At 54.0% G+C, this 25,944-nt stretch overlaps 9 protein-coding genes across 9 annotated transcripts; 5 read left to right on the forward strand and 4 right to left on the reverse strand.

Moving 5' to 3' along the window:
* Positions 1 to 56: 56 nt before the first annotated feature.
* LRP88_02853 (metalloendopeptidase) lies at positions 57 to 1,326 on the forward strand (the record flags this gene model as incomplete). The annotated part of the gene is made up of 3 exons (XM_083239491.1): positions 57 to 606; positions 669 to 1,120; positions 1,183 to 1,326. The coding sequence occupies 3 exons, from the start codon at positions 57 to 59 to the stop codon at positions 1,324 to 1,326; spliced, it is 1,146 nt and encodes a 381-aa protein (XP_083104621.1).
* Positions 1,327 to 1,930: 604 nt separating this feature from the next.
* On the forward strand, positions 1,931 to 2,267 carry LRP88_02854 (cytochrome b5-like heme/steroid binding domain-containing protein; the record flags this gene model as incomplete). Its single annotated transcript, XM_083239492.1, has 2 exons — positions 1,931 to 2,027; positions 2,110 to 2,267. The coding sequence occupies 2 exons, from the start codon at positions 1,931 to 1,933 to the stop codon at positions 2,265 to 2,267; spliced, it is 255 nt and encodes an 84-aa protein (XP_083104622.1).
* Positions 2,268 to 2,850: 583 nt separating this feature from the next.
* Positions 2,851 to 4,475, forward strand: LRP88_02855 (pyridoxal phosphate-dependent transferase; the record flags this gene model as incomplete). The annotated part of the gene is made up of 3 exons (XM_083239493.1): positions 2,851 to 3,613; positions 3,747 to 3,868; positions 3,936 to 4,475. 3 exons carry the CDS (start codon positions 2,851 to 2,853, stop codon positions 4,473 to 4,475), a joined length of 1,425 nt encoding a protein of 474 aa, XP_083104623.1.
* A 148-nt stretch (positions 4,476 to 4,623) lies between these two features.
* Positions 4,624 to 4,890, reverse strand: LRP88_02856 (DUF2462 domain-containing protein; the record flags this gene model as incomplete). Its single annotated transcript, XM_083239494.1, has 1 exon — positions 4,624 to 4,890. One exon carries the CDS (start codon positions 4,888 to 4,890, stop codon positions 4,624 to 4,626), a length of 267 nt encoding a protein of 88 aa, XP_083104624.1.
* A 434-nt stretch (positions 4,891 to 5,324) lies between these two features.
* On the reverse strand, positions 5,325 to 9,555 carry LRP88_02857 (COPI-interacting protein CEX1; the record flags this gene model as incomplete). Its single annotated transcript, XM_083239495.1, has 10 exons — positions 5,325 to 6,443; positions 6,492 to 6,786; positions 6,837 to 7,210; positions 7,261 to 7,407; positions 7,458 to 7,568; positions 7,624 to 7,761; positions 7,817 to 7,947; positions 8,537 to 8,597; positions 8,654 to 8,987; positions 9,080 to 9,555. 10 exons carry the CDS (start codon positions 9,553 to 9,555, stop codon positions 5,325 to 5,327), a joined length of 3,186 nt encoding a protein of 1,061 aa, XP_083104625.1.
* Positions 9,556 to 13,854: 4,299 nt separating this feature from the next.
* On the forward strand, positions 13,855 to 15,627 carry LRP88_02858 (uncharacterized protein; the record flags this gene model as incomplete). Its single annotated transcript, XM_083239496.1, has 1 exon — positions 13,855 to 15,627. One exon carries the CDS (start codon positions 13,855 to 13,857, stop codon positions 15,625 to 15,627), a length of 1,773 nt encoding a protein of 590 aa, XP_083104626.1.
* Positions 15,628 to 16,248: 621 nt separating this feature from the next.
* LRP88_02859 (aconitate hydratase ACO2) lies at positions 16,249 to 18,818 on the reverse strand (the record flags this gene model as incomplete). Its single annotated transcript, XM_083239497.1, has 2 exons — positions 16,249 to 18,639; positions 18,774 to 18,818. The coding sequence occupies 2 exons, from the start codon at positions 18,816 to 18,818 to the stop codon at positions 16,249 to 16,251; spliced, it is 2,436 nt and encodes an 811-aa protein (XP_083104627.1).
* Positions 18,819 to 19,241: 423 nt separating this feature from the next.
* LRP88_02860 (uncharacterized protein) lies at positions 19,242 to 22,572 on the reverse strand (the record flags this gene model as incomplete). Its single annotated transcript, XM_083239498.1, has 2 exons — positions 19,242 to 20,138; positions 20,191 to 22,572. 2 exons carry the CDS (start codon positions 22,570 to 22,572, stop codon positions 19,242 to 19,244), a joined length of 3,279 nt encoding a protein of 1,092 aa, XP_083104628.1.
* Positions 22,573 to 24,018: 1,446 nt separating this feature from the next.
* Positions 24,019 to 25,487, forward strand: LRP88_02861 (bifunctional alcohol dehydrogenase/S-(hydroxymethyl)glutathione dehydrogenase; the record flags this gene model as incomplete). Its single annotated transcript, XM_083239499.1, has 5 exons — positions 24,019 to 24,039; positions 24,153 to 24,282; positions 24,370 to 24,505; positions 24,565 to 25,202; positions 25,255 to 25,487. 5 exons carry the CDS (start codon positions 24,019 to 24,021, stop codon positions 25,485 to 25,487), a joined length of 1,158 nt encoding a protein of 385 aa, XP_083104629.1.
* Between the last annotated feature and the right edge of the window lie 457 nt (positions 25,488 to 25,944).

Below are 25,944 nucleotides of genomic sequence, written 5' to 3' on the forward strand. Positions count from 1 at the left end.
CGTAGACACAATCCTCTCGCCGAACCGAACCGCCCGAGGCTGGTGGTGGCTCGGCCATGTCTGCCGCCTGTCCTCATCGTCTGCTCGCGCGGTCGACGCCGATACTGCTGCTCAGCCGCCGCTCCGCCGTCCTCGTCCCACGAACCGCTGCGCCCTGCCTCTTGCGACACCGTCTGTTCTCGAAATGCCCTCCTCGACTCTCGCAGCAGCAGCGACATGACAAGGACCCGTACGAGCGCCTGCGAGATGCGCGGCCACTGGTGCCAGACCCAATGGCCCGCAAGTTCACCCAGGCGGGCAGCAGCCGCAACTCGCGGTTGATGGTGGTAGCCACGGTCCTGGCCGCCGTGGGATTTTACCTCTTCAACTCGCAGACGGTGCCCATCACCGGGAGACGGCGGTTCAACTTTCTGTCCGACACGGTGGTAGCACGCGTGTACTCCAAGGCCGCCAAGGAGACGATTGAGCAGGTCAGGGCGCAGGGAGGGCACTTTCTGTCCGACTGGGACCCGCGGACGAGGCTGGTCAAGAGGGTCATGAGCCGCTTGATCCCCGTGAGCGGAATGGCGGACCTGAACTGGGAGATTTTTGTCATTGCCGACAGCAGTACGTGGTGTGAGGCTTGGTGGTTGTCAAGATGACCCGGCTGACATGTTTTGCAACGATAGGAACAGCCAATGCCTTTGTCCTACCTGGAGGCAAGGTGTTTGTGCACAGCGGAATCCTCAACGTCTGCCGCAACGAAGACGCCGTCGCCGCAGTCCTCGGGCACGAGATCGCACATAACACGGCATCGCATGCTGCGGAGAGACTGTCGGCGGCGTGGGTAGGAAATCTGACAGCGGGGAGTTTGTTCTTCCTTGCGGGAGCGCTCCCTGGGCTGGCGCTGTTTGGCCTTTGGAACGTAATCGGTGGTTACTATTTGCAAGACCTGCTCTTCTACCTTCCAATGGGTCGGAGACAGGAGAGTGAGGCTGACTACATTGGTCTCATGATGATGGCTGAGGCGTGCTACGATCCCAGAGAAGCAGTGGGTTTCTGGCAGAGGATGGATGCACTATCGCGAATGGGTGGCCAGCCTGGGCAGGAAGTGCCAGAGATGCTTAGTACGCATCCTTCGGTAAGTCTATCTTGATCATTTTCACCAGACAGAAGCTGACGTGATTTGTTTCTGTGCGACAGAACGAGAACCGGATCGCCAAGATTAGCGAGTGGATGCCCAAGGCCATGGAAAAGCGAGAGGAGAGTGATTGCCGAGGGACGGCGGCGTTTGCGGACCGGTTTCGACAGGCGATGCGACGAGGCGTCACGACGATTATTATATGATTTGGATATGGCTGAAGAGTACAGGAAAGACTATTATTGGATTAAGGACAGGAGATGGAGTTTTGCTTGGGAAGGGCGTCATTATGCCCCTAGAGGAGCAGCTTCTCGGGTGTATATTATGTATACAAGATGTGGCTTCTACCTTGTAGACGTACAACCACTAGAGTTACAAGACAACTCCCAGCCTTTTTCAGGTCTTGTTGATCTCCCGGACCGAGGTGCCTGGAAGTTTGGCAATCACCTCGCCGTGATAGGTGAGCTCTTCCCCGCCAGAAATGACGTCGGGGCCTTTTAGCGCGAGCAGGCGTGAGCAACCCGCCTTCCCCAGGTGCGATGAGCCCACTTCTTTGGGGGGAAGGGCCGCCCGTGACCGCGTACCGAGGCAAGTGCCTCCCCACCTGCCGAGCCAACTTGCTTTCCTCAGTCCAGGCCAGACTAACTAAAAAGGCAGGCAGGGCAACGCAGGCTTCTGAGAGAACTCCTTCCTTCTTCCCCTTCTTCAACTTTTCCGCCTTCATCACTCGAAACAACAACACTTGTAACTTCAGCCTTGCAGTCGCGTGATAGCAATTTGAAACTTGTCATCTTCTTACCCTTATACGCAATGGCCGGGACTTATACTACCGCCGAGGTGGGCAAGCACAAGGATGAGGCCAACGGCTTCTGGCTCATTGTCGAGAATGACGTTTACGACGTGTCAAGTATGTCTACCTTTTGAGCGCTGGTCCTGATCATCAGCGTCGAACTCATCCTCCCGTGAAATACATGCTAACACGCGCGTAGAGTTCCTGGAGGAGCACCCTGGCGGCGCAAAGATCCTCAAGCGCTGGTCCGGCAAGAACGCTACCAAGGCCTTCTGGAAGTACCACAACGAGGACGTCCTGAAGAAGTACGGCAAGGATCTGAAGATTGGTGCCGTTGGAGAGAGCGCCAAGTTGTAAAGGAACCAGCAACGATAGGGGACTCGACGGGACGGAGGCTTTTTTGACTGTACGAGTTGTGATCCTTTTTTTGGTTTGTTATTTTTCTGGCATGGCGCATATTATATGTTGGACTAGGCACGCATATATGGGCGGATTCTTGGATCGATCGGGATTGTCTAGAGGTTGTTGGAAGACATGGCGGTATCTTTCTCCTTCACATTGCGCGAGTCACGGCTGAAGCGGCATGAGCTGGAGCGCCTTTTTTACAATAAATTTGTTAACCAGGAACGTCTGTTACAGGACACATGCGATAAGCTCCTCCCGCGGTTGTTCGAGATATGCGCGCTTCCGTCACGACTGAACAAGATGTCATGTGGTTGCGCAACCATTTTGAGAAATGCTTCAAACCACCAACTCACTATCACGGCAAAGATGCCGCAGATTGCGGCCTCGAGCGGCATACTGAGTGGGGCCAAGCCCGAGTTATAAAGACTTGCAAGAATTCTAACTAGAGCTGACTCACCGGTCTTTTGAGCTATTTCACTCCTTCAACTTCCTATCTCTTGAAAAAAAGAACATCATCTTGATATCTCTCGTTACAATGAGCGATCTGTTTAACCTCGATGCCCAGCGGGCCCGTCTGTCCCGCCGGCACGCCTCCGAGTCCGGGCCCGGTCCGGCGCCGACGCTGCCGCCCCTTTCGGCCATCAAGGCAGCCGAGGCCTCGCTCCCCCGCCCGGACTCGGAGACGTACCTCCAGGGCGTGCCGCAAGAGCAGGTGCTCCGGCACATCACAGAGGACATTGTCCCGGCTTGCAACGGCCCGGCCAGTTCGTCTCGGTACTATGGCTTCGTCACGGGCGGGACGCTTCCCATCGCCGAGTGGGCAGATAATGTCGTCTCTCGCGTGGATCAGAATGTCCAGGTGCATCTTCCTACGCAGACGGTGGCTACCACTGTTGAGGATGCGGCTCTTGAGATGCTGGCTGCCCTCCTAGGGTTGACTGGGTTCCGTGGGAGGACTTTTACAACAGGTGCGACGGCGAGCAACGTCCTGGGACTTGCGTGCGGCAGGGAGGCTGTTGTTGGGAAGAAGCTTGCTGAAGGGGAGACCGTCGGAGGGCTGGGGCTGCTGGCTGCGTGTATGGCGGCTGGCATAAAGGAACTACAGATCCTCACGAGCGCGGGCCATAGTTCTTTATCCAAGGCTGCCAGCGTTGTTGGCTTTGGAAGGGCATCGGTCAAGGAGCTCAGGCTGAGCGGAGATGAGCCATGGAGACTCGATATTGATGCTTTGGAGAGGGAGCTTCAGAGGGAGGGCGTGGCAAGCGTCATTGCCTTGAGTGCCGGAGAGGTTAACACGGGTCGGTTTGCGTTGACGGGTGTTGAAGAGATGAAGAGAGTTAGGGAGCTTGCTGATAGGTACGGGGCTTGGATTCATGTTGACGGCGGTAAGTACGAGTTTGCGAGTAGATGACCTTGTACTGACGTTGACAGCCTTCGGCATCTTTGCTCGAGCACTCCCCAACGAGGACGATTACAAGACTCTTCACAAGCGTGTTGAGGGCCTGGAACTGGCAGACAGCATCACAGTCGATGGACACAAGCTCCTCAATGTTGTGAGTGCCTCTCATGTATTCAAACCCCAGAACCTAGCGCTCGTTTCTGACTCGAAGTGTTTAACAGCCTTATGACTGCGGCATGTTCCTCACTCGAACACCGGACATCCTCCAGTCCGTCTTTACAAACCCCAACGCCGCATACCTCTCCTCTGGAGGACAATCGACCATCCCGTCTCCACTAAACATCGGCCTCGAGAACTCGCGTCGCTTCCGCGCACTCCCCGCCTACGCCGTCCTCCTTAGCGAGGGCCGTCCCGGCATAGCGAGTCTCCTGGCCAACATGGTAACCCTCTCCCGTCGGGCTGCCGCTTTCCTTCGGGACTCGGAGCACTACGAGCTGCTGCCGGATGACAGAGCCGATCTGGACGAGGTATTCATGATCGTTCTGTTCCGCGCCAAGGATCCAAAGCTCAACGCCGAGCTGGTCGAGAAGATCAACGGGACAAGGCAGATGTACGTGAGCGGGACGAGCTGGAAGGGCGAAAAGGCGGTCAGAGTGGCCGTGTCGAATTGGATGGTGGATGTTGAGAGGGACTTCAAGGTGGTGACTTCTATCCTGACGCATGTGGCCGAGGGCAAGGAGTTTGATATTGAGAATTGCTGAGGATTGTAGGCTGAAGTAGTATATGGCGAGTCGCTGTGTATTCCGGTGGTGCGTATTAAAGGGGTATCGGTCGAGAGAGTATTCCTCCCCAAGATGTCGCATAAAATTAAAACCGTCGATATTCGAAAAGCAAAGTCGTTTCCCGAATCTAACCAAACTTCTTCGATCCTCCCTTCTGCGTCGTCTTCTTATCCCCCTTCTTCTTCTTCCCCTGCCCGATGAGTTCCAGATGCCCAGCCCTCTCCCCAAGGAGCGCCTCGGTGCGCGCCGTCATGCCGCTCGTAAACTTCTTGTGCGTCTTGTCGACGCTGGCCTTTGTCTTTTTCGGCTTGGCCACCTTGGACGCCTGGCGCTTCGAGTGTGTCACCTTGGCCGGTGTTGCCCGGCCGAGCTTCTTGATTGTGCCTTGGGCCATTTCGGAAAGTTTGGTTGGTTGTTGGTTGGTGGTGAGGGTGGGAGAGATTGGGGACGTTTTTGGTGGTTGTTTTTTGGGTGGTTGAAGAAAAAATCAAGGTGAGGAGTGGATTGGGACTAGCGGGGTAGTGTCCTCACCGAGGTGAGGCTTCGGTGGGCGGGACGCAACTTGTACCTCACTACAAGCGACACCTTGAACGTCCATGTCAGTTGTAAGTATTTATAGGTAAAAAGACCTAAAAGTGTTCGAATTCTCCCGATTCATTCATTATATGTGCATTTGATACTGATTATATAAATGTCCTTTCTATCAACATGCCAATGCAAAACCTTGGGATGGTATCCTGAGTTTTCCTCCAGCGCCAAAGATGAATAACAAGATGGTCAAGGCTGGCAATCTACGCATTAATCGATTCTCCGGTTCTTTAAAGTCCTTTACCAGCCGTCACCCCAGCCGTCGTCATCATCCGTCGCTTTCGGCTTCATGTCAATCTTCTTCGCTCCGAGTGGCTTTGCGGCTGGCTTGGCTAGAGGCTTCTTGGCCGTCGTGGTCTTGGACAAGCCCTTGGGAAGAGGCTTATGGTGGCCAGCCTTCTTGTTAGATTGAGCGGCCAGCCATCCTGCAAAGTCGGGTTCGCCATCGTCAAATGGGGCAGCGGATGCTGTTGCCGTCGTCGTCTTCTTTGATGACTGCTCAGCAGATGTGTCGAAGCTGTCAAAGTCGTCATTCATGTCACCCCAGGAGTCACCGCCGTCATCACCCTCATCAGCATGGAGGAATGAGTCTGCTACTACGCTGGCTGTGGCAGACGAGTTTCGTGACAGGGTCGCCGGGGGTGACTTGACAGCTTGACGATGCAACGTCGACGCTGTTGTGGTGACCGATTTCTTGGATTCGGGTCCAGGTGAGGGCGATGGCCTAGGAGAAGCTGCTCTCGAGTCGGATTCCGCGTGAATTTCTCCTGCTGCAGCTGAGATTTTGTTGGTAAAGGATGAGATGGCCCATCCTGCCCAGCCTCCTGCGGCGTTTTCGTGAGGTTGGGGTGTGCTCATCCGGGGCGCTGAAGCATCAGCAGCCTGTGGAGGAGGGAGAACGCTCTCTGGCATAGAGACCACCGCCTTCTTGATCTTCTGGACATAGACGTCCATAGTGCGAACCGCCGCATCACGGACAATCTTCTCCTTGTCTATCAATAGAGGGGACACGACAGGAAGAATCCTGCACGCGCTGTCTTCCTCAGTAAAGTACTCAGACGTAGCCCCCAAAGCCATCAGAGCGGCATTTCTGGCATGCACAAAGGGATCTCTGAGTGACCTTGTGAAGGCAGCAATGAGAACCTTTGACCGCGATGAGGTTCCGAGATGCTTGGCAATCTTACCCAAGCAGATGGTCGTATTCGTTCGGATTCCTGGTTGCTCGTCGTTTGCTGTTCTCGCGAGTTGCTTGAGCAAATCGCCATTGATGGTGCGGTCAGAAAGCTTGGTGATGATGACGAGTACAGACTTGAGCGTCTGCTCTCGCACAACAGGTGTCACATCAGTGAAGCCAGTAATCTTAGAAATATTAGCCAAGTTCGTCGATGCGAAAGGGGGTTATCATACCAGTTGTGGGAAGATCTTGTCGTTGACAACCTTCTGCGATAGATGATCAATCATCAAGGGAAGGCTGTCCAGAAGACAGACTCTGATGGCTCGATCGGGGTTTCCGAAGAGGCGAATGATGAAAGGCGTAATCTTGGTATCAAAATCCTCCTTGGAAAGCTTAGCTGCAATCTTCAAGACCACAGAGACTGCTCTCTGGCCACCTCCACCAAACTCGGCCGACTTCATGAGCTCAGGCATGACCTTGAGCTTGAAGAACTCTTCGGGGAAATCATCACTCAGCTCGTCCAGTCCACTGCGCGAAATGTTAGTAAGCTTCAGTAGATCATAGTTTCCATGACCTACGCCAAGAACTCTTCTCGCTCGTCAGGGGTCTTGATGTCGAGGTTGTCGATGCCATCCGTCAGCTTGATGAGGGAGCTATCAAAGAAAGATCCAGTTCTGTTTCCCTGGTCGAGAAAGGCTCCCACGGTGATTCGGGCCTTGGGGTTTGCGTTGCAGAGGCGCTTGTAGCTGGAGTGAAGTGACGGAGGGATGCCCTTGGTCTGGCCGGCCTGGTCAGCGCCGTTGTAGTCGCCATTAAAGACCTCAAAGATCAATGTGCCGAGGTTGAATGAATCCACTGCTGTGTGAGGGTTCTTCTTGATGACGTCCCAGCCGCCCCTGGCAAGTTCGGGGGGCGCATATCGTCCAGAGTCTGGTACCACGCTACCGTATGTCTGTTGGACTCGTCAGCTTCAAACCTCGCCGCAAGACACAAGATCCTTACGTATATGATAGATTCGTCATCCTTGACACTGCTCAAGACATCGAAGCCACCCAGCTTCCACTCGCCGCTTTCCGAAGTATAGACCGATCCGACCTTAAGGCTACCGTGAATAGAGGAGGCGTCTTCGTTGATGAACTTGACAGTGCGCTGCAGCACAGTTAGCCTCCGAATATGCTGGTATTGACCGAGAAGCGCACCGTAATGCTGTGAAGTCCCCATTTTATCGTCTCCGGGCTCAAGCTCTTTCTTTTCACATGCCATCGCAAAGGCACCACCCGCTCAGTCGCAATGTAGATGTACGTCTCGGTCTAGAAGGCACCGTCAGCGCAACATGCCCAGCGCATTCGTATGTCCCGTGTATACCTCGACGGCGTCCAGCACTTTGATAACTCCAGGGTGTCGCAGGGTTCGAAGCTTCTTGAGGGCGTTCTTGGCTAGGGGAAGTCGGGGTCGGTTGTTGGTGATGTCGAAGGAGAAGATGCTACAGTTTGAGCCGTCCTCCTGAAGAGACACAATTAGCAAACCGGCAAACAAAGTCGAGGGCTACATGACTTACACGCTTGGTGCCGTTGTACAGAGTCCATATCGACTCGTCGATATCGACCTTGTCGCCAAACGTGTACGGAAAGGGAGGTCCCTGGGCAATGGCCGAGGCCACCGCAGACTTGAGAAAGTTCATGCCAGGAACTGTTCAGTAGAGGCTCGGAGCTGTTGTGACTAAATCACCAAACGAAGAGGTAAAGAAACGGTTGCCTGTATGTAATGGGCGTAATGTATCCCTTCCTGTCGAAGCGCAACGTGGTTGTTGGCCGCTGTACGTCAGGTACCTTTACAGAGGCCAGCTCCCCGCGCTAGCGCCCGATCAGTTTACGTCGGTGCCGTTGGGACCCATGTCCAGTGGAGGGGCTCGGCTCCTGGTTATTCCCATCCGGGCTCCCGTCACCGTTACGGTCCATGGCACTCAGCGTAAGATACGGCAACATCAGACGTTGAAGAGCATCTCTTTCTTGTATGGATTGTCAGCCATGGATTCTTTGATACACACATCCTTCTTCATGTCCATCTAGTATTCGTCTCTTCATGTCGTTCTCAAACCAATTTTCCCATTTTTGTATGCCAATATCCCCTCCTGTCTATCGTCCACCTCAATTAGTGCTTGAGCCATCCATTCCTCATCAGCAGCTAATTGCGTGAGTCAACGTTCCAAGGACGCAGATATCGCTTGCGTCGGCGTGATTAAGCAGCTTCGCTGGCCTCTTCTGCACTGTTTTGAGACACGCCGTGAGCTCTTTGACCAAGTGTTTGGAAGCAGAGTAAGGACCTGCAAAGAGAATATGCTGTGTTGCTCAGTTAGGGACAACTGGGCTCAGGAAGAGAACGTTCAAGAACTTACCGTAACCTCGTACTGTGGTTGAACCAAAACCACGGTCTGTTCAAGCATTTTTCGAACCATGCTGACACTTGGATTGAAGCAACTCAGCACCTCGGAATCGGTGAACGTGAGCCTCGATGAAACTCCTCCCGTCCTCCCAGGAAGGTCAAAGGGAATCTCCCACGACTTTCCACTGTTCTGGAACCCTGGTAGTATTACCCGGGTAAAGTACTCCGACAAAATCTTGAGACGCTTCTCAATCTCGGCAGATTTAACCTTGGAGCGAAGCTTCTGATTGAAGTCTATGAGCTTTTGTGCTGCCATCTTGACGAATTCGGCCTGAGCATGCTTGAATCTGTAAGCATCGGTCAGTTTGATGCCAACGGTAGAACTCTGCTCATTTCTGAGAGGGAAGAGAAAGAAAAAAAGAAATGTTTAGAGGCGTACCCTGCCATCTCGGCCATGTACGAAGTCTTGCAAGAGCAAACGTCGACGTGGCTATACGTCGTCGGCCGGCCCTTCAAGAGATAGGGAACGCAATCCACCAACATCTCTCCACAGTTCAGCACAACAACTGTTGCGGTTGGGGACTGCATCCCCGCCTCAAGCTTCAGGGCGCCGCAATGCAGGTAATACTGAACCACGGCCGCTGAGTGTGGAATGACCTTGGCGTGCTGCATGAGTTTGCTCTCCACCAGCAGGTTGGCCCAAAATCTCCATGCTGTACGAATCAGGAAGTCGGGAAGTGAGCAGACGATGTTTTCCAGCTCTTTGGTGGCGATTTGACCATGTTCATGAGTCGCCTGTCCTGGGTCCGCCAGCTGGGCGATCTCTTGCTCAATCCAAGACATGTCAAACGCAAATCCGGAACTAAGGACTTCTGGATTATAAGAAACATGGTACCCGTCTGTTCTCGGGTCCATTTTTGCCGTGTTTGTCCAGTTTCGAGGGCCTGAACGGTCGACCGTATAGTCAGAAATGTCCGTTAGAGGGGATTGCTTGCGGATGAAAGAGAAATAGCTAGAGATGCCAATCAAAGGGGATTCTCTCAAAGCGAAAAAGGGACCTCTCCGAATTCCCTTCTTCATGCCAATCATCGCTGCCTTTGCTGCCGTATGAGGTGGCTGGTTGATCTCTGTCTGGATAACCCTAATTAGTCCTGTTTCTGCGTATTCGGGTTGAAGGCGTACATACCGGTACCTCACAGATAACCACACTTTCCCGGCCTGTATTCATGGCAATGGAATCTGACTCCCCATATTTGATCGAAACCGCGAAATAACGAGCATGTGGATGGATATTGTTTTTGGACCGAGCAGGAAGTCGGCCTGGACTGGACTCTCCAAACGGCCTGATCGACTTTTCCAGGTTGCTGATGTTTTGCCGAACTTTCCATATGAACTTGGGCCTGTTCAGGCTTGACATATCAACAGATGAGGGAACTTTCCGAACCTGAAAGGAAAGTGCAGGGCTTGGTACCCGAGACAGATCCAAGGATGAAAGCCCCATGTTGGGTGTAGTCACCTTCAGAGTGGGATACCGCGTGCTTAGGGGCGTCTCAACCACCGGGGAACCAGCCGCTTGGACCAAGGTATCGTTGTCGACCGCTCTCCTAGCATAGCCCGCTCGGTTCTTTATCTGCTCGTTTGGCCGACCATTTATCACAGGAAACCTTCCCTGAGGCTGCTGAACTTGGAGCATCCGCCGTGGATCCATGGACAGAAGATTAGGTTGTGAGCCGCTGGAAACGAGCTGGACTGGGCTTTTTGAAGCGCCATGTCTTAGGCGGTTCTGGTTCGTCGCTTCGTCTCTTGCATCATAGTTCGTTGGCCTCAAAGTCTTGTATTTGCGAACCCTCCGCAGGGATGTATCTTGGCGTTGAATTTCGGTGATGTCATTCGCACTCCCAACAGAAAAGGATAGGCCGTGTCCGATCTCTTGCTCTGGCCTCCATGTAGGGATTCGATTCGAGCCGTGGGGGACATCAAGTTGCCGTGATCGTGGCATCTGTCGAGAGTCCTCAGAGGCCCTCCGTGTATGCTTTTTCGGCGATGGTGGTCGCAGCAGTGGTCCCGAGCGTGCACTAAGAAACAGCTCTGGGGGCTTTGAAGGAATCCCAAAGCTCCTCGACTGTTTTTTGTCCCCCGAATGTAGGTCTGGCTGGGCATTCTGTATCATCATCTCCTTTCCTGTATCCGTCTCACCAACTATACTCCGTCGAGCTTGTTCCAGTTCAGCCCTATTGACGCCAGTCTGATCGCTTGGAGCAAAGGTCGGCCGACAACCCGATGCCGTAGATAACGGGCTATTTCCATAAGATCCAGTCGGCTTGGCTGACTTCGAGCTGTTGCTGCAGAGCTGAGCAGCTTTCCACTGGCTGGAACTAATGCGCGCCTTTCTGCCCAGTATCGATTCAAGCAACATTGGGCGACCAAGGATGTAGCCTACGGGAGATATGGTGTCCTTCGAATTGGCGATGGCCCATTCCTGGGGTATCGATTGACGATAGCTTCGTGCGTCCGTAGCATTGCCCCTCTTCTCACAAATATTTGCCAACAGTGATAAACATCCCAGGTAATCATTGTCGTCTCGCCTAAGGAGCTTCTCCTTTGCTTCATAAACAGATTTGCAAGTGCTATAGGCGTCTTTCAAGCGACCCTCCTGCAAGAGAGCAATTGTGATTGCTTGCCGAAGGTCATAGATTGAATTTAGGGGCGTAAATTCCGAATTCGACAATTCCGACACTATTGTCGCCGCTCTGTCCCATTCCCCTAGCAGACAGCAGTAAAGAGCCCACTGGAGTTTGAGTTTCGAGAGGTTCTCGTGTTCACAAGGATCACCATGTGAGCGTTGGAGGGTCTGGTGCAGACACTGCTCAGCCTCGGAAAAGTCACCCTTGATGAAGCTTTCATACGCGATCTCTTCTTGGCGTCTTAAGAGTTCTGTGTCGATAAAAGACTTATCAAGGACCTCTCGGCTTTTCGCGCCCGGGGCCGTGAAGGTTTTCGAAGTTCGCCGTGGTGAATGCCCCATATCTGAAGATGTAACGGGTGTTGCCACATCACTACAATGTGACTTGGGCGTTTGGTGCAAGGTGTTGTCCTTCAACGGCATGAGACTGACCATCGCACCATGTCCATTCATGCTTCCAATGTGCTTTGTCTGGTCATCAGTGAATTCTCCAACCCTGCTGTTGAGGCGACGGCTGCGTTTCCCAGTGTCGAATTGTTTATAAGCCGGAGAGCTTGTTGCGGATACGGCGCGAGTCGCGAGATCCATAATTGTCGTGACATGGAGGTCTAGAGATAGCAAGAAAGAGCTCTGAGTGAAGCAGACAGGCAATGAAGATGTGGGAGAATGCGAGGATGAGGATTTTGCAAAGAAAAGAGCTGGTTTCTCGGTGCCTGGTTTTTAATAGATTCGAGTACCAATAGGACTCACGGCGGCCTGGGTTTGTTACCATACCTCTATTCGCCCTCGTTTCAACCTGATTGGTAGTAGGGGAGCGCCATGCAGAAGCAGGCTGCCAGACAGGTGGCAGCGCGCAAAAGCTGACACGCCTGGATGTTTATGGCTCGACAACAACATGGCGCAGCATTATTGAGGCCTCACGATGCCATTGGGAAGGGATTTGTGTCAGGCTGAGCGGAGTTCCCGTTGTCGTTGGTGTGTAGCACCTAAAGTCAGCTGTCCACAGTCCATACTGCGCAAGAATCCAATCATGGGAGAGTTCCAGACGCAGATTCAAATGCGGGCGCACGGGGGTAGCGAATTTTCCTTGGGAGGCGAAGCAAACATGTGTATAGCAAAGAAAGCAAGAATAGTATTTTTATAAACTTGCAAAAGTTCAAGAAAGTGTATCTCTTATGTGTAGCACAGGTGTGTGGTTGAAAATGCAGGATTCAGCTTGAGCCACACAGCCATTGGAGACGCAGCTTACTTGACTGTCTCGGAAAGAAAAGGAAAGAGGAGAAAAGATCTGCGAAAGGCAAGTCTTTGATGACAGGTAAGACAAACGCCGCCTGCGCTTTGGTTAATGACGATGCAAGACGTCGTTTCGACTGGCATGAGACAGAGTTGGGATATTGCCTAAACTCAGAGCGGCTAAGAGGGGCTTCAATAGCGGGGAAAAACAAAGTTCCGGCAGCAATTTGGACCAGAAAGGAAGGCGTGCCTCCTCTGTTCTTGCCATTCTTCCAGTTCATCTTCAGGCGCTCGGACCAATAGCCCGCCGACCTCCCGCAATGCCAACAGCCAACAGGCATACAGCGACAAGCGGGCTCTTGCAGCCTCGCAGTGAATTTATTCCTTTCATCTCCGCGTTCCTCCTGCGAAGAGCGGACGAGTACGCGTTCATGCGGCTTAATGAGCATTTCTAGGTGCGACCTTCGGACACTGCCTTCCCAGCTTTGGTTTTGATGCCTCGAGTCTGAGGCAATAATCTGCCAGCGCGTCCAGCCCGCCCAACAGCTGTGCGACAGTGGCCCTAGTCGGCCACTAGCACGCGATACTCACATCTATCTGTTCTCTCTTCCTTCGAAGCCTTGGTACGTCACGACTATTCTCTTTTGTATTTTGTTTTGTCGAATGATGCCTATGGTAAAAGGTCTGACTGAACGGAACCCTTCTGGTCGCGTCATGCTCACCCTGATCCCATCAATGGCGTTGTTGCTTCCATCAACTCCGCCTTAAGCACACGCGCCCCAACTGAGCTCTCTCACATATCACATTTGTTTGAGGGCATTTGGGGCCGGTCACATTGGAGTCTCTCCTGTCGCAATATGGAGTCCTCTTCCTCGTCGCTGCCACGGATCTCGACCAAAGGCCGCGACATACAGCAGGCTTAGGTCTGCAATGGATCAGGGAAGACGTGGCGGAACCGCTGAGGTGCCTAGCTTGATGGCCAATAATAACTGAAAAGATCTGACTTTGACTGTTTTCACAATCGTGCTCGCTCGCATTCAGCTCTGCGTTTGCAATCTGCTTACTGAATTCTATCATAGGTGGCCTCATTTTTGGTCTTGACCAGCCCAACTCATCGACAAACAAAATCAACATCACTCAAATCTCGAGCGGAATCATATGCCTCACGACGTCTGGATTGTGTTCCTCTACCTCAGGTCAGCCCCGGGCCTTCTCTCTCCAACCACATGCAACTCGGTTCTCCCCAAAGCATACGCTTGGTGGAGCTTTACGCGGTTTAAACCATCACAGTGGTAGACATGACTGGCCACAATGCACCTTCACAGATCGGCGGAAGCTGCGCATTCCCGGGCTGTGGAAGCATAGTGTTGCTCAGCACCTCACAGTTCTGCAGTAGACACCAGTCACGGAGGTCCAGCTCAGTTGCATCCGGTGTTCCTCCCACGACCACCACTCATGCCAGGACACCCGGCTTGGTTGATCGGGGTTTCACGGCCAAGAGGGGCCGAGGGCGTTTCCTTCTGAAATCATCTGGGCCTGGGCGGTCAACAGTCAAGAGTCAGCTTCCAGCAAAACCTGGCGGGACCTCTCAGGGGAGACCTAGCACGGAAGCGAAAACACATGGGACGGCAAGTCCCACGCCTAAACCAGATCCCGGCCGACCTCGCAGCGAGTCCATCGGCCAGGCTAGTTCCGTCATTCCCGAAAACAACAATGTGGATGATCCTCAAAATCGTGCCTCAAAGCCCAAACCTAGCGCAGCGCCGATATCAGATACAGCTCATGCCGAGCCCAATGGAGAGGTCACCAAGGCCGTGGAGGATCCTCCATCCGATAGAATGTCCTTTGGTGCCTCTGACCTTCACAAGCTGCCAACCGAGGCTACTGAGAGTATGAAAGACAATACAGTGAAGCAGCCATGTGTTCCCGAGCTGGCCAAGAATCCAGCTCCCGTTACGAACATGGAGCCGGAGCCCATCTTAATACGAGACTCAGGGGCAGAAGCACCGACGAATGAGCGAGTACATGTGTCTGCCCACATTCGAGTATCGGTGACGACTGAAGAATTACCGGATACCGGCATGCCTGATCTGCCTCAAGAGCTGAAGGCTTCATCAGAACTGACCACACAGCAGGAAGTCCTTCCTGCTTCTCCACAAAAACACAATGCTGAAGGGAGAAAGGAGGATCGCCCGTCCGGCCCTCCGCCCCGCAAGAAGAGAAAGCCGGACTCGCCGATTCAACAAGAGGGCGTTAAGGTTACCGATGCTGCTCCTCCGGAGTCGCCATTGGCTCGTTCTAAAATCCCATCTCAACAGGCAAATGATGAATCGTCATCGAGTAGGATCCGCTCCCCGCCAGCCCAATCAATCGATCTGAACGTTGAAGATGACGACGAAGCCAACATGGCTGATGTAAGTGAGTCTTCGGACGACGACGAAGACCCTAAGCTGGCAGACACGGTCATGCTACCCTTTAGAGCAAAGTATGAAGCTCGTAGGAAGAAGATGCTGGCTGCCTTTGACTCAGCTGCCTTCGATGCATGTATCTATCGACAGTCAGATCTGCGTCCGCCTCCCGGTGTTGTCATCCCATCTCGCAAAACTCGAAAGGCGAAGGCTTCAAGCGAAGAACCCCGGCTCTTTCTGCCTGTGAACCCAGCCATTCATAGAATGCACAATCGATCAGAAGATTGGTACAAGAAGAAGTGCCAAGAGATCAAGCGCCGCCCTAGACGAAAAGCATGGTTCGGTAAAGTGTTGGAGAGACAAAGATGGCTAAACGCAAGGGAGGCCAAGTTGGATGAGGAATGCGAACAGGCTCGGCTGGCAGGAAAAGATCCACCATTCAGACCTCCACAGCCAAGAACACACAAGCGCATTCTCGACTTTGGAGATGTCCCCGAAGAAGAGCTACCAGAGGATGTGCGCAACAATCCTGCGTGGTTGAAGGCATGTGCCTGGCATCGAGAGACCATGAACAAAGCACTGCAACGCCAGCACCAAGTCAATAAAACGACTGAAGAGACACAACGCTTCTTCATGAAGGCTTTTAGCGAACTCCCCCTTTGAAGAAAGCAACAGGCAGGACCCTTCAGTCCCTAGGAACATGAGAAGCACATTGGAATATCTGAGAGGGATAGGCTCGGCCACGAGTTCATGGCCGAGTCACGCTAGGGAACATCACGAAGCTACGAAAAGAATGGACGGGGTGGGTGTTGAAAAGCAGTCCCAAAGCAGATGTTGCTGCGAGGAATGGAGTTTTGGGGGCTCTCTTAGTGTTTGTCATTTTTAGCATCTGGGATGGGAAACATGGAGTTGCACGCGGTTGCCGGTCATTGAATGGCGAGAGCCATCTGCATCAGGCCTCTTCTACCAGCGATAGAACACATAAACCTACATACATCCATAAACACATACAGACTCACGAGACGAGACGAAACGATGAATAAAGATTGGATTGGGAATCAAACAGGACAACTGGTATTGCTGCTATGTACAGTCTATCACTCCGGACATTTTTCTCCCGCCCAAACAAAACGCCCCTTTTCCACTGGTTGGTTTCCTACAAACATCCAAATGTCCAAACTCGTTAGTTATAGAAGCGCCGAAAAGAGCCAAACACCTGTCCCGCGGCGGCGACTTGCCTGCCTACTGTGGCTGGTATCAAACCCCCCTGCTTGGCTTTGTCATCTACACGCCCTTGGACAGCAGGTTGAGGGCGCTGCCGGCGAGGATGAAGCCGGCCTGGTCCTTGGTGACAGCGTGCTTAGTCGGGATGAGGATCTCCTCGCCCGAGGCCTTGGTGACGCGGAGCTGGACATCGCCCTTGCCCTCGTTCTGAAGCATCTCGTAGAGGCCGACGGTGGCGACCTCGTCGCCGGCGGCGATCTTGTCGTAGTCGGCCTCGTTCTCGAAAGTCAGGGGCACGACACCCTGCTTCTTGAGGTTGGTCTCGTGAATACGGGCGAACGACTTGGTGAGGACGACACGGGCGCCGAGGTATCGGGGCTGCAGGGCGGCGTGCTCACGGGCGGAACCCTCGCCGTAGTTGTGCTCGGCGACGACGAGCCACTCCTGGCCACGGTCCTTCCAGAGCTGACCGAGCTCGGGGATGGTGTGCTTGGAGCCGTCGAGGTCGTAAGCGGCGTTGACCTCACCAGTCTCGGCGTTGATGGCCGTGTTGAGGGTGTTGGTGCTGATGTTGGGCAGGTGGCCCTTGTACTTGAGCCAGGGGCCGGCGGCAGAGATGGTATCAGTCGTGCACTTGCCAGTGACCTTGACGAGAACACGGAGGCCAGAGAGGTCGGACGAGGGGAATGGGGGGAAGGGGTCGAGGAAGGCCAGACGCTCCGAGGTAGGGGAGATGGCGATCTGGGCGTTGGCGTCAGGAGCCTGAGACAGGACGCCTAGTGAAGGGTTGCCGGACTCGAAGGGAGTCTGGGGACCCTCAAGACCGTGAGGAGGGGAGAACTTGAAGTCCTTGCCATCAGGGGTCTTGATGCTGTCGGTCACGGGGTTGAATGTGGTCGAACCAGCAAAGGCCATGGCAGTGACAATCTCGGGAGAGGCGAGGAAGTTCATGGTATCAGGGTTGCCATCGTTGCGGCCACGGAAGTTTCGGTTGTAAGAAGTCAGGATAGCGTTGCTGGTACCCTTGGTCACGCCGTCCTGTCGCTTCCACTGACCAATGCAGGGACCACAGGCGTTGGAGAGGACGATACCACCAGCCTCCTGGAAGGTCTCGAGAGTACCATCACGCTCGAGTGTGGCTCGGATCTGCTCGCTGCCGGGGGTGATGTAGAAGTCGGCAGCAGGCTTGAGACCAGCCGCCTTGGCATCCTTGAGCAGACTCTCGACTCGGGTCATGTCCTCGTAAGAGCTGTTGGTGCAGCTACCAATGAGACCGGCAGACAGAACCTCGGGCCATTGCTGATCCTTGACAACCTCCTTGAACTTGGAGAGAGGAGTGGCCAAATCGGGGGTGAAGGGGCCGTTGATGTGAGGCTCCAGAGTAGACAGGTCGATAGTGATGAGGTCGTCGTACTCGGCACCCTCGTCGGCCTTGAATCGCCACTGAGCATCAGGGTCGGAGCTGTTGCTGGCAAAGTTCTCGAGAGCCTCGATGTTCTTGTTCGCGTTCGATCGTCGGGTCGAGTCGAGGTATCTAGCCGAGGCTTCGGTGTAGGGGAAGATGGATGTCGTGGCGCCAACCTCTGCTCCCATGTTACACACAGTAGCCATACCAGTCGCGCTGAGAGTGTCGACACCCTCTCCGAAGTACTCAATGATGGAGCCAGTGCCTCCACGGACGGTTAGGTGTCCGGCGAGGCGGAGGATAATATCCTTGGGAGAAGCCCAGTTGTTGAGCTTGCCGATAAGCTGGACACCAAGGATCTTGGGGGCCTTGAGCTCCCAGGGAGCACCAACCAGAGCTTCGACGGCGTCAGCACCGCCGACACCGATGGTCACAGTGCTAAGACCACCAGCGTTGGGGCTGTGGGAGTCGGTACCAAGCATCATCAGTCCAGGAAGAGCGTAGTTCTCGAGGACAGTCTGGTGAATAATACCGGCACCAGGAGGCCAAAAGTCCATTCCATACTTGCGCGCCGCAGACTCAAGGAAGTCGAAAACCTCCTTGTTAGTCTGAATACCAGCCTCCAAATCATCCTCAGCACCCTTGGAACCCACAATCAAGTGGTCACAGTGGATGCTGGCGGGGATAGCAGGCTTGGCCAGGTTGCAAGACATGAACTGGAGGATAGCCATCTGGGCAGAGGCGTCCTGCATGTTAACACGGTCAGGCTTAAGCCGCAGGTTAGCCTTGCCGCGGATGCTGCGTCCATTGTCGGTGTTTGTGAGCAGCGAGTCCTCGGGGTTGTCGAGGTGGCTGTAGAGGATCTTCTCGGCGAGGGTCAGACGCTGCTTGCCGAGCACGCGACGGACCTCGGTGTACTTGGTGTAGAGCTTCTCGTAGGTGGGGGGAAGCGACTTGACCGACGAGAAGTTTCTCCGGGAGTCTCTCGTAGCGGCGATGGCAGCAGCCGATCGGACGGCATTGGGGCCGGCGCGTCGCAAGAGTTGCTGTTATACGAGGCAAAGCAAAGAGTCAGTCTGGGTGGTAGTTCTCCGTTGTCGGGTACGGTCTCCCTGAATTGACAGAGACACCAACTCAATTGCAGCGATAAAGACAGAAACAAGACAACAGGCCAACTTACCGTCATGGCGCCGCCTGAGCGGCTGGCCACCTCCATTGAAGCCATGGTGCGCGGGTGTATAGTGACAATGGAAAAGGATGACTCTTTTCTGAGTCCCCAGCTGCTGCGATGGAGTCGTTTGTAGATTTTGGTGGGGGCGAGTTCGGGGGAAATTTTTGGATCAATTGTAAATTGGCAGGAGCGGATTGGAGTTTGTGGGCTAGATCCGGGGATGTGGGGCTCCACCTGCGCCGACCACCGGCCGAGGGGAGGTGTGGATTGATGAATGAATGCAGGAAGCTATTCACACAACACAAGCCCGAAAGATACACATTAACAGAATGATTGAATGGCAATGCCCATTGTGCATATTACTTGTTTCCATTCGTTCAATGCTTTGTATTATCATGGGCGTCGCATCCTCGCCCAGACCAAGTCCATCTATCTATCAAAACAACCATTCAATCCTTCATCTCAAATACATGCATCCTAATACACAGCGACTCCATCAGCATCCTCCAGCCATAACGCCGCCAGGTCCTTAGCCAATCCCAATCGCAGCTTTCGAAGCACATCGTCTCCCTTGGTCGTCGCCAGCCAAGGCTTTCTCCAATCCCATCCTCTGTGCACCTTGCCTCCTGCTGAGACTGACTTGTGCAGATGATTCACCAGCATGGAGCTACCGCTCATGATATAACTGCTTCCGCTCAGTGAGGATGTTGATTTGGCCATCAAGTCTTGTGGGCTCGAGCCCTTCAGACCCTGGGCAGATGCCAGTACCAGGCCGAAAAAGTCGTCACATGCCGAGTATACTCGTTCGCCGACCGTCTGGATATCCTCGATCGCCTTCATCAGAATGTCAATCTGGCTCAGTGTGATGACTCCAGGCGACTGGTTGATAAATACAGTAGCCTCGCCGAGCAAGGCCAGCAAAAAGTCCTCGCTTACTACAGAGTCTCGAGTGTCGTCATAAAGTCCGCCGCGGATGTTGTCGTCAGAGCTGGAAATGACGGCCACCAATGCAGACGCTGCTTGCTTCTTGAGCTTCAGAGCCCTCGTGGGCGAAATGGCTTCAAGATCTTCCGTGTCTCTCGTTTCGTAGAACTTGCGCAGTGTCGCGTAGCCACTCAGCATCCGGCCAAGAAGTTGAGCAGCCTCCAAGTCCTGCTTGGCGCGTCTCTCCAGGGTCTCGGTACGCTTCCGCAGCAGGTCCCTCAGTTCTCCGTCAAGATCCTTCTCCGAAGGGTAGACTGTGGATTGAACAAGCGAGTATGACATGAGCAGATTGAGCACCTCGCGAACCTTGTCAGGTCGGTGAGAGAGCGCATAATACCAAAGGGCGTCACCGTATCGGTGTGATGCCTTGGACAGAATCTCTGCAAAAGTCTATCCCAATGTTAGCTTGAATCAGAACTAGGATGCTGCATATCTCTCTTACCTCTGCTGTTTCCTCGGCATAGTTGATCATGCCCAGGTCATTCAATATCGCCCAGATCTTGTCGACCGTTTGGCTCGAGTCCTCATCCAGTGTGGCGAGGAGATCTCGAAGAAGCTCACCAACCGTCTCCTCAGACTTCTCAGGAGAGTCCATTCGGCCAAGAACCTGGATAGCCATCTCCCAGCCATCACGCTCGGGCGACAGCTGCTCAATGCCAGCCAGCTCCCTAGCGTACAGGACGAGGGTTGTATCCTTGATCCCCTCCAATTCATCGGCCCCTGGCTGAGCCACTCCCAATAGTGCAAGATCATCCATGTCCAGAGTATCAAGAGGCAAAGGACTCGGGCCATCGGGAGCGGGAAGCCATTCACCCAATGAGGCAATCTCTGCCACGGTGCAGGCCAAGGGCAGAGACCATACTCGAAGGAACCCCAGAACGGCGTTGACGTTGCCCTCAAAGGCAGATGCAATAGCCACCTCGACAGGGTTCATTACATTAGGGTTAAGATCCGAGTCGATGACCATGTGGAAGGTGGTCGTCAGTCGCTCGAAATAGTCTTCTGAGCCCGCGAATCGAGACGACGCTCGCAGGGCCTGTGATTGAGAGATCTTGAGCGTCTTGTGACGTTGATTGCCGTCGTCCCACCATCCAAACAGACCAACAGTTGCTTCACACCAATCCTGGGCAACCTCCATAATGGCCTCGTGGTTTCCAAGCACGATGCCGTACACAGTTTGCAGGTTTTCGTAAATGTCCCAGGGGATCTGGCTTGAAGCCTTCCGGGCCATTGTGGACAGCGATTGTGATTGGGGTGAGAAGTCGTCATCTAGCAGGTCTTGGCCAGTCTGATCCTTCCCTTCAGCAAAGAGCGTCATCCTGTTCAGAGACCCGCGTGCCTGGATTCGGAACAAAGTCCAGTTGCTATTCCAGATATCCCATTCCGATCTCGTAGCAGGGCATTGATCGAGGATCTCACAAGTAGCGGCAGCAAACCGTCTGACGTTCTCAAGAGCCTTGCCTGTGTACGCCAGCTCACCTCGGGGTCCACGGCGAACGTTCTCCCAACCAGCCTCTCTCAGCAGCTTGGACGCACCAGCAACATCTCCGCGGAGCAGGGCGCATCGTACTGTCTGCCAGAACAGGCTATGGCAAGCAGGACTTGGGCTATAGCGGCTGATCTCGCGCACTTGGTCAGGGTAGAGGTTGTGGCTGGTCTGCATCCAGTCGAAGAGGATCTCGGGCAAGGGCGGCGTCTTCTCCTCATCGGTGTTGCTGTCAAAACGGGTGTGGTGCATTCGAAGGATTAGGTGTGCGATATATGATGCCTTTTCAAAGGGAACAGCGTTAGGTCCAGGGCCAATTGTCGCAAAGTCTTCTCCTTCGGGTTGGGGTAGGGCGTCAACGTATTGGTTCCAGAGCTCAACCAGACGGTATGTGATATTGGCAAGAGAGTTGTCCATCTTTTCGACATCTTCCTCGGGGCCGACTCCCTCCTCGTAGAGCCGGCAAACGAGTTGTTCGGTGTTGATGAGCAGGTCCGCAGACTCGACGACTCGCGCAGGTTCATGCTGGCTATAGAGGTTCTTGGCAATCGAAGCGAACTGGAAACCCTGTTTCCTGGCTGTCATACCCAGATGGGCTGAAGACTGCTTAAAGATGCTCTCTGCCTCCCTGCGAATTCGGTTCGTCGCGGCCGGTGTGTTGAGCATCATCAGGTCTGACTCGTCGCCAATGATCGGCTGCCCATAAGGTCGATCATCGTGGCGCATGTTGAGAAACATGTCAGGGTCAGAGGAGCCCTCTCGTTCCGCGAAAAAGGGGTCGTCGTCTTGGGGTTCTCCGAGGGCATCCTCGTCAATGTCTTGGTCGATAAATCGTTCAATCTCGGCGTCGACTTCGTCGTCCTCCTCCTGTCCTTCGTCGGGAATGGTAGACATGCGGAAAAGGCTTCCCCTGTGAGGCGGAAGCTCCATTTCTCCCTCGGCATCTTGTTCCTCCTCTTCCTCCTCGTCTGCGGCGCTGAGCTGGCGGCTCAGGGCTGAAGGCTGTCTTCCTCTAATCGAACGGCCGAGCGGGTTACTCGAGGTACTCGTTCGACCACCACCAAAAAGATTTCTCCCAGACCCAGTGTTTGAGACTCCAAAGTTGAGGGGCTTGGTGTCGGTCATACCGTGCATCATGGAGCTCCCCAAGAATGAGGCCGTCGGCGCGCCAGCAGGCGTGAAGGAAGCGACCGAGGAGGGTGGCGGCCCGGCTGGAGTCGTCGAGGGGTTGTCGCCAAGAAAAGAGAATCCCGTGCCATAGTTCTGGCCCTTTTCCGGCGTCGAGGGTGCCGGGCTGGCGGGAGGGCTCGAGTCGGGAACAACGAATCTGAAGGCCATGATGCGAGGAAGCTAGGCTGCGAGAGCTCCCGGAGCCTCAAATGATGGGGTAGTTTGGCGCAGCGATGGCGGGAAGGTCCGTCATACGTCCAGTCGGTAAGAGCGCTGTTTTCGCATTAACGGTCGTCCTCTTGCGACGCGACGAATGGCGATGTTTGATGAGGCGTTGGATTGACAAAGTTGTCGTTGGCTGCGAGTTGAGACGCGCCTGGGATATTTTTTGGGAGCTATCGCGATAGGCAACGCATGGTCCGGTGTTTATCCGGCACAAGAAACACCTTATCCCCGTTGTTCCACTCATTATTGTCCACCCCGCTTGATCAAGGCGAGCGACAAAATTGCTGATGCATTTACATTTTTTCGTATGAAGACAAAAGAAGCAGTCGAAGTGGACACTGGCTAAGCTTATTTGCGACCTCACCTCTTGCTATATTGTAGAACACTTTTCAGGGATGGATACATCGCAACTCTATGGATCGTTGTTGTTTCTCAGAGGGAAAGCCGTTGTAATAAAGCAGCCTGTTTGACGAGCACGACCATCAAAAGGCCATCGTTCACCTGAAAGAAGGGATTTCGGTGACGACTGAACTGGAATGTGAGGGGAGAGCAGAGCATCCATCACCAATGGTTAGCGTAGGCGCGCAGAGTTTTTCTTTGGAGAGCGACTCGTTTCTTCTTACGAAGCCTCATTTCTCCTGATGGAACCTCTTATCTTTAAGTCCGGAACCGCCTCCGCTTTGCTTCGGTCTTTTGGACCAGCCGCTGAGCCAAGCTACATAGTACAACTGAGGTGATCATGAACTTGCCGAATGCCACCGCGAAAAACGATGGTGCAAGTGGGCACGGCATCAGAGGACGGGCCACGGAACCCCTTCCGACCCCGTGAATGGACAAACTCCACGACGCTGCAGCAATGAGAGCGCCTCTGCCTGAGTCACGCCGGGCGTTGCTGATCAAGACCGTCGGTCTCGTCGGTCTCATCTGCCGAAGCCGCAGGACTGCGCCCACTTGCGTGTCTCGTCAGTTACCCATCTTCGGGAAGCATTTACCTCATGCCCCGGTGCCATCTTGCAGTTCGCACCAATGGCGCAGCACCTCGGCACGCCCAGCCAACCTCCCCGCACTCTGCTCCCACGCAAATCCAGTTCCGGGAGCAATCACGGTCCAATGGGCGAGGCCCCTCTGGTCGGCACCGCGTCAGTTTTCCTATCGCAGCCGAATTGTGCGTGTGGATTTTCACCTCCATTGCGGGGTAGGTAGCAACTTAACGGAGTTGCTCGGGGATCGGAATCTGGCGTTACGGGTTTCCAACAGTCTACATAAACAGTTTGCGCACTTGGTCGTAACTGAGAAGAATCATTGAAGTCTATCCCTCATCCCCAATTGTCTGTCGATTTTTCTTCTCTCCTTCATTGACAGTTCAATCTTCCATCTCAACAAGACACAATGGCTTCTACTGCTGGCAAGGTATGTTTTGCTCCCACCCTATGCTACCCCTCATCTATGCCCAATACCCCGCCCTAAGTTGATGGAGATGGAACCTTCGCGATGGAAGAGCTCAAGTTGACCTCATGGCGTAGACCATCACTTGCAAGGCCGCCGTCGCCTGGGAGGCCGGCAAGCCCCTTTCCATTGAGGACATTGAGGTCCTCCCCCCCAGGGCCCACGAGGTCCGTATCCAGATCTACTACACTGGTGTTTGCCACACAGGTTAGTTCTTTTGCATGCCTCGTCATCAAGCTCCGAGCATCCGCTTGACCTCGTGAGCAGTATGAGCAGCAAACTGATACTTTTCAGATGCCTACACTCTGTCTGGCAAGGACCCCGAGGGTGCTTTCCCCATCGTCCTCGGACACGAGGGTGCTGGTATTGTCGAGTCCGTTGGTGAGGGCGTCACCAACGTCAAGGTCGGCGACCACGTCGTCGCTCTCTAGTAAGCTCCCACGCCCAACCCTTCTGTCGTAGCATCACCTAATCTTGCCTCACCAACAGCACCCCCGAATGCAAGGAGTGCAAGTTCTGCAAGTCCGGCAAGACCAACCTCTGCGGCAAGATCCGAGCCACCCAGGGCAAGGGTCTGATGCCCGATGGCACCTCTCGATTCCGATGCAAGGGCCAGGATCTGCTCCACTTCATGGGCACTTCCACCTTCTCCCAGTACACTGTCGTCGCCGACATCTCGGTCGTCACCATTGAGCACGATGCTCCCATGGACCGAACCTGCCTGCTCGGCTGCGGTATCACCACTGGTTACGGTGCTGCTACCATCACCGCCAACGTCCAGGAGGGCGACAATGTTGCCGTCTTCGGTGCCGGCTGTGTCGGTCTGTCTGTAGTCCAGGGTGCTGCCGCCCGCAAGGCTGGTAAGATCATCGTGGTCGATGTCAACCCCTCCAAGAAGGCTTGGGGTGACAAGTTCGGTGCCACTCACTTCGTGAACCCCCTTGACCTTGATGGCCAGACCATCCAGGACAAGCTCATCGAGATGACTGACGGTGGCTGCGACTACACCTTCGACTGCACTGGCAACGTCGGTGTCATGCGCGCTGCCCTCGAGGCTTGCCACAAGGGTTGGGGTGAGAGCATCATCATCGGTGTCGCTGCCGCTGGCCAAGAGATTTCCACCCGACGTAAGTTAATATCCAACTTATCAAGATGTGAAGAGACTAACACATTTCGCAGCATTCCAGCTTGTCACTGGCCGTGTGTGGAGGGGATGTGCTTTCGGTGGTGTCAAGGGTCGCTCTCAGCTGAACGGCCTCGTCGCCGACTACAAGAACGGCTCTCTCAAGGTCGACGAGTTCATCACTCACCGCAAGGTGCTTGGTGAGATCAACAACGCCTTCGAGACCATGAAGCAGGGAGACTGCATCCGTGCCGTCGTCGACATGCTAAAGCTTGACCCTAAGATTTAATGACCCAAAATGTAGTATAAATGAATGATAATTGAGTAACAACGAGACTCCTTGACCAAAGTGAAGTGAAGGCGTGGAGCGGCCCTACTTATATGGATCAATCCGGCACATAGCTACCTTGATGGCCACTTCACTCACCCTGTCTGATTCGTACCAGGCAGTGCGCAATGCGTACCTGTTTTACACGTGCATTCATGACGAGTCTTTTCTGGCATTGAATTTTCATCCACGAGAACTGATAAGGTGGAGGTGATTGCTGGCAGCTCATTGACTTCTCATGACACCACCTTGTGTCGCTGTGCAGCTTACGAAAATTGACTGGCTGTTATTTTTTAAGGCTACCTTTATACCTACCTAACCAATTGGTTCTACTAATGAGGCCTCAAAAATGAGCGTCATCAATCATGATGAGTCCGTAGATGTGATCAGTTTTACTCATGATCATCCAGTTCTCACA

This window comes from Fusarium phalaenopsidis (genome assembly GCF_050370095.1).
Source record: "Fusarium phalaenopsidis strain FUZ10S chromosome Unknown contig_32286, whole genome shotgun sequence".
NCBI lineage: Eukaryota > Fungi > Ascomycota > Sordariomycetes > Hypocreales > Nectriaceae > Fusarium > Fusarium phalaenopsidis.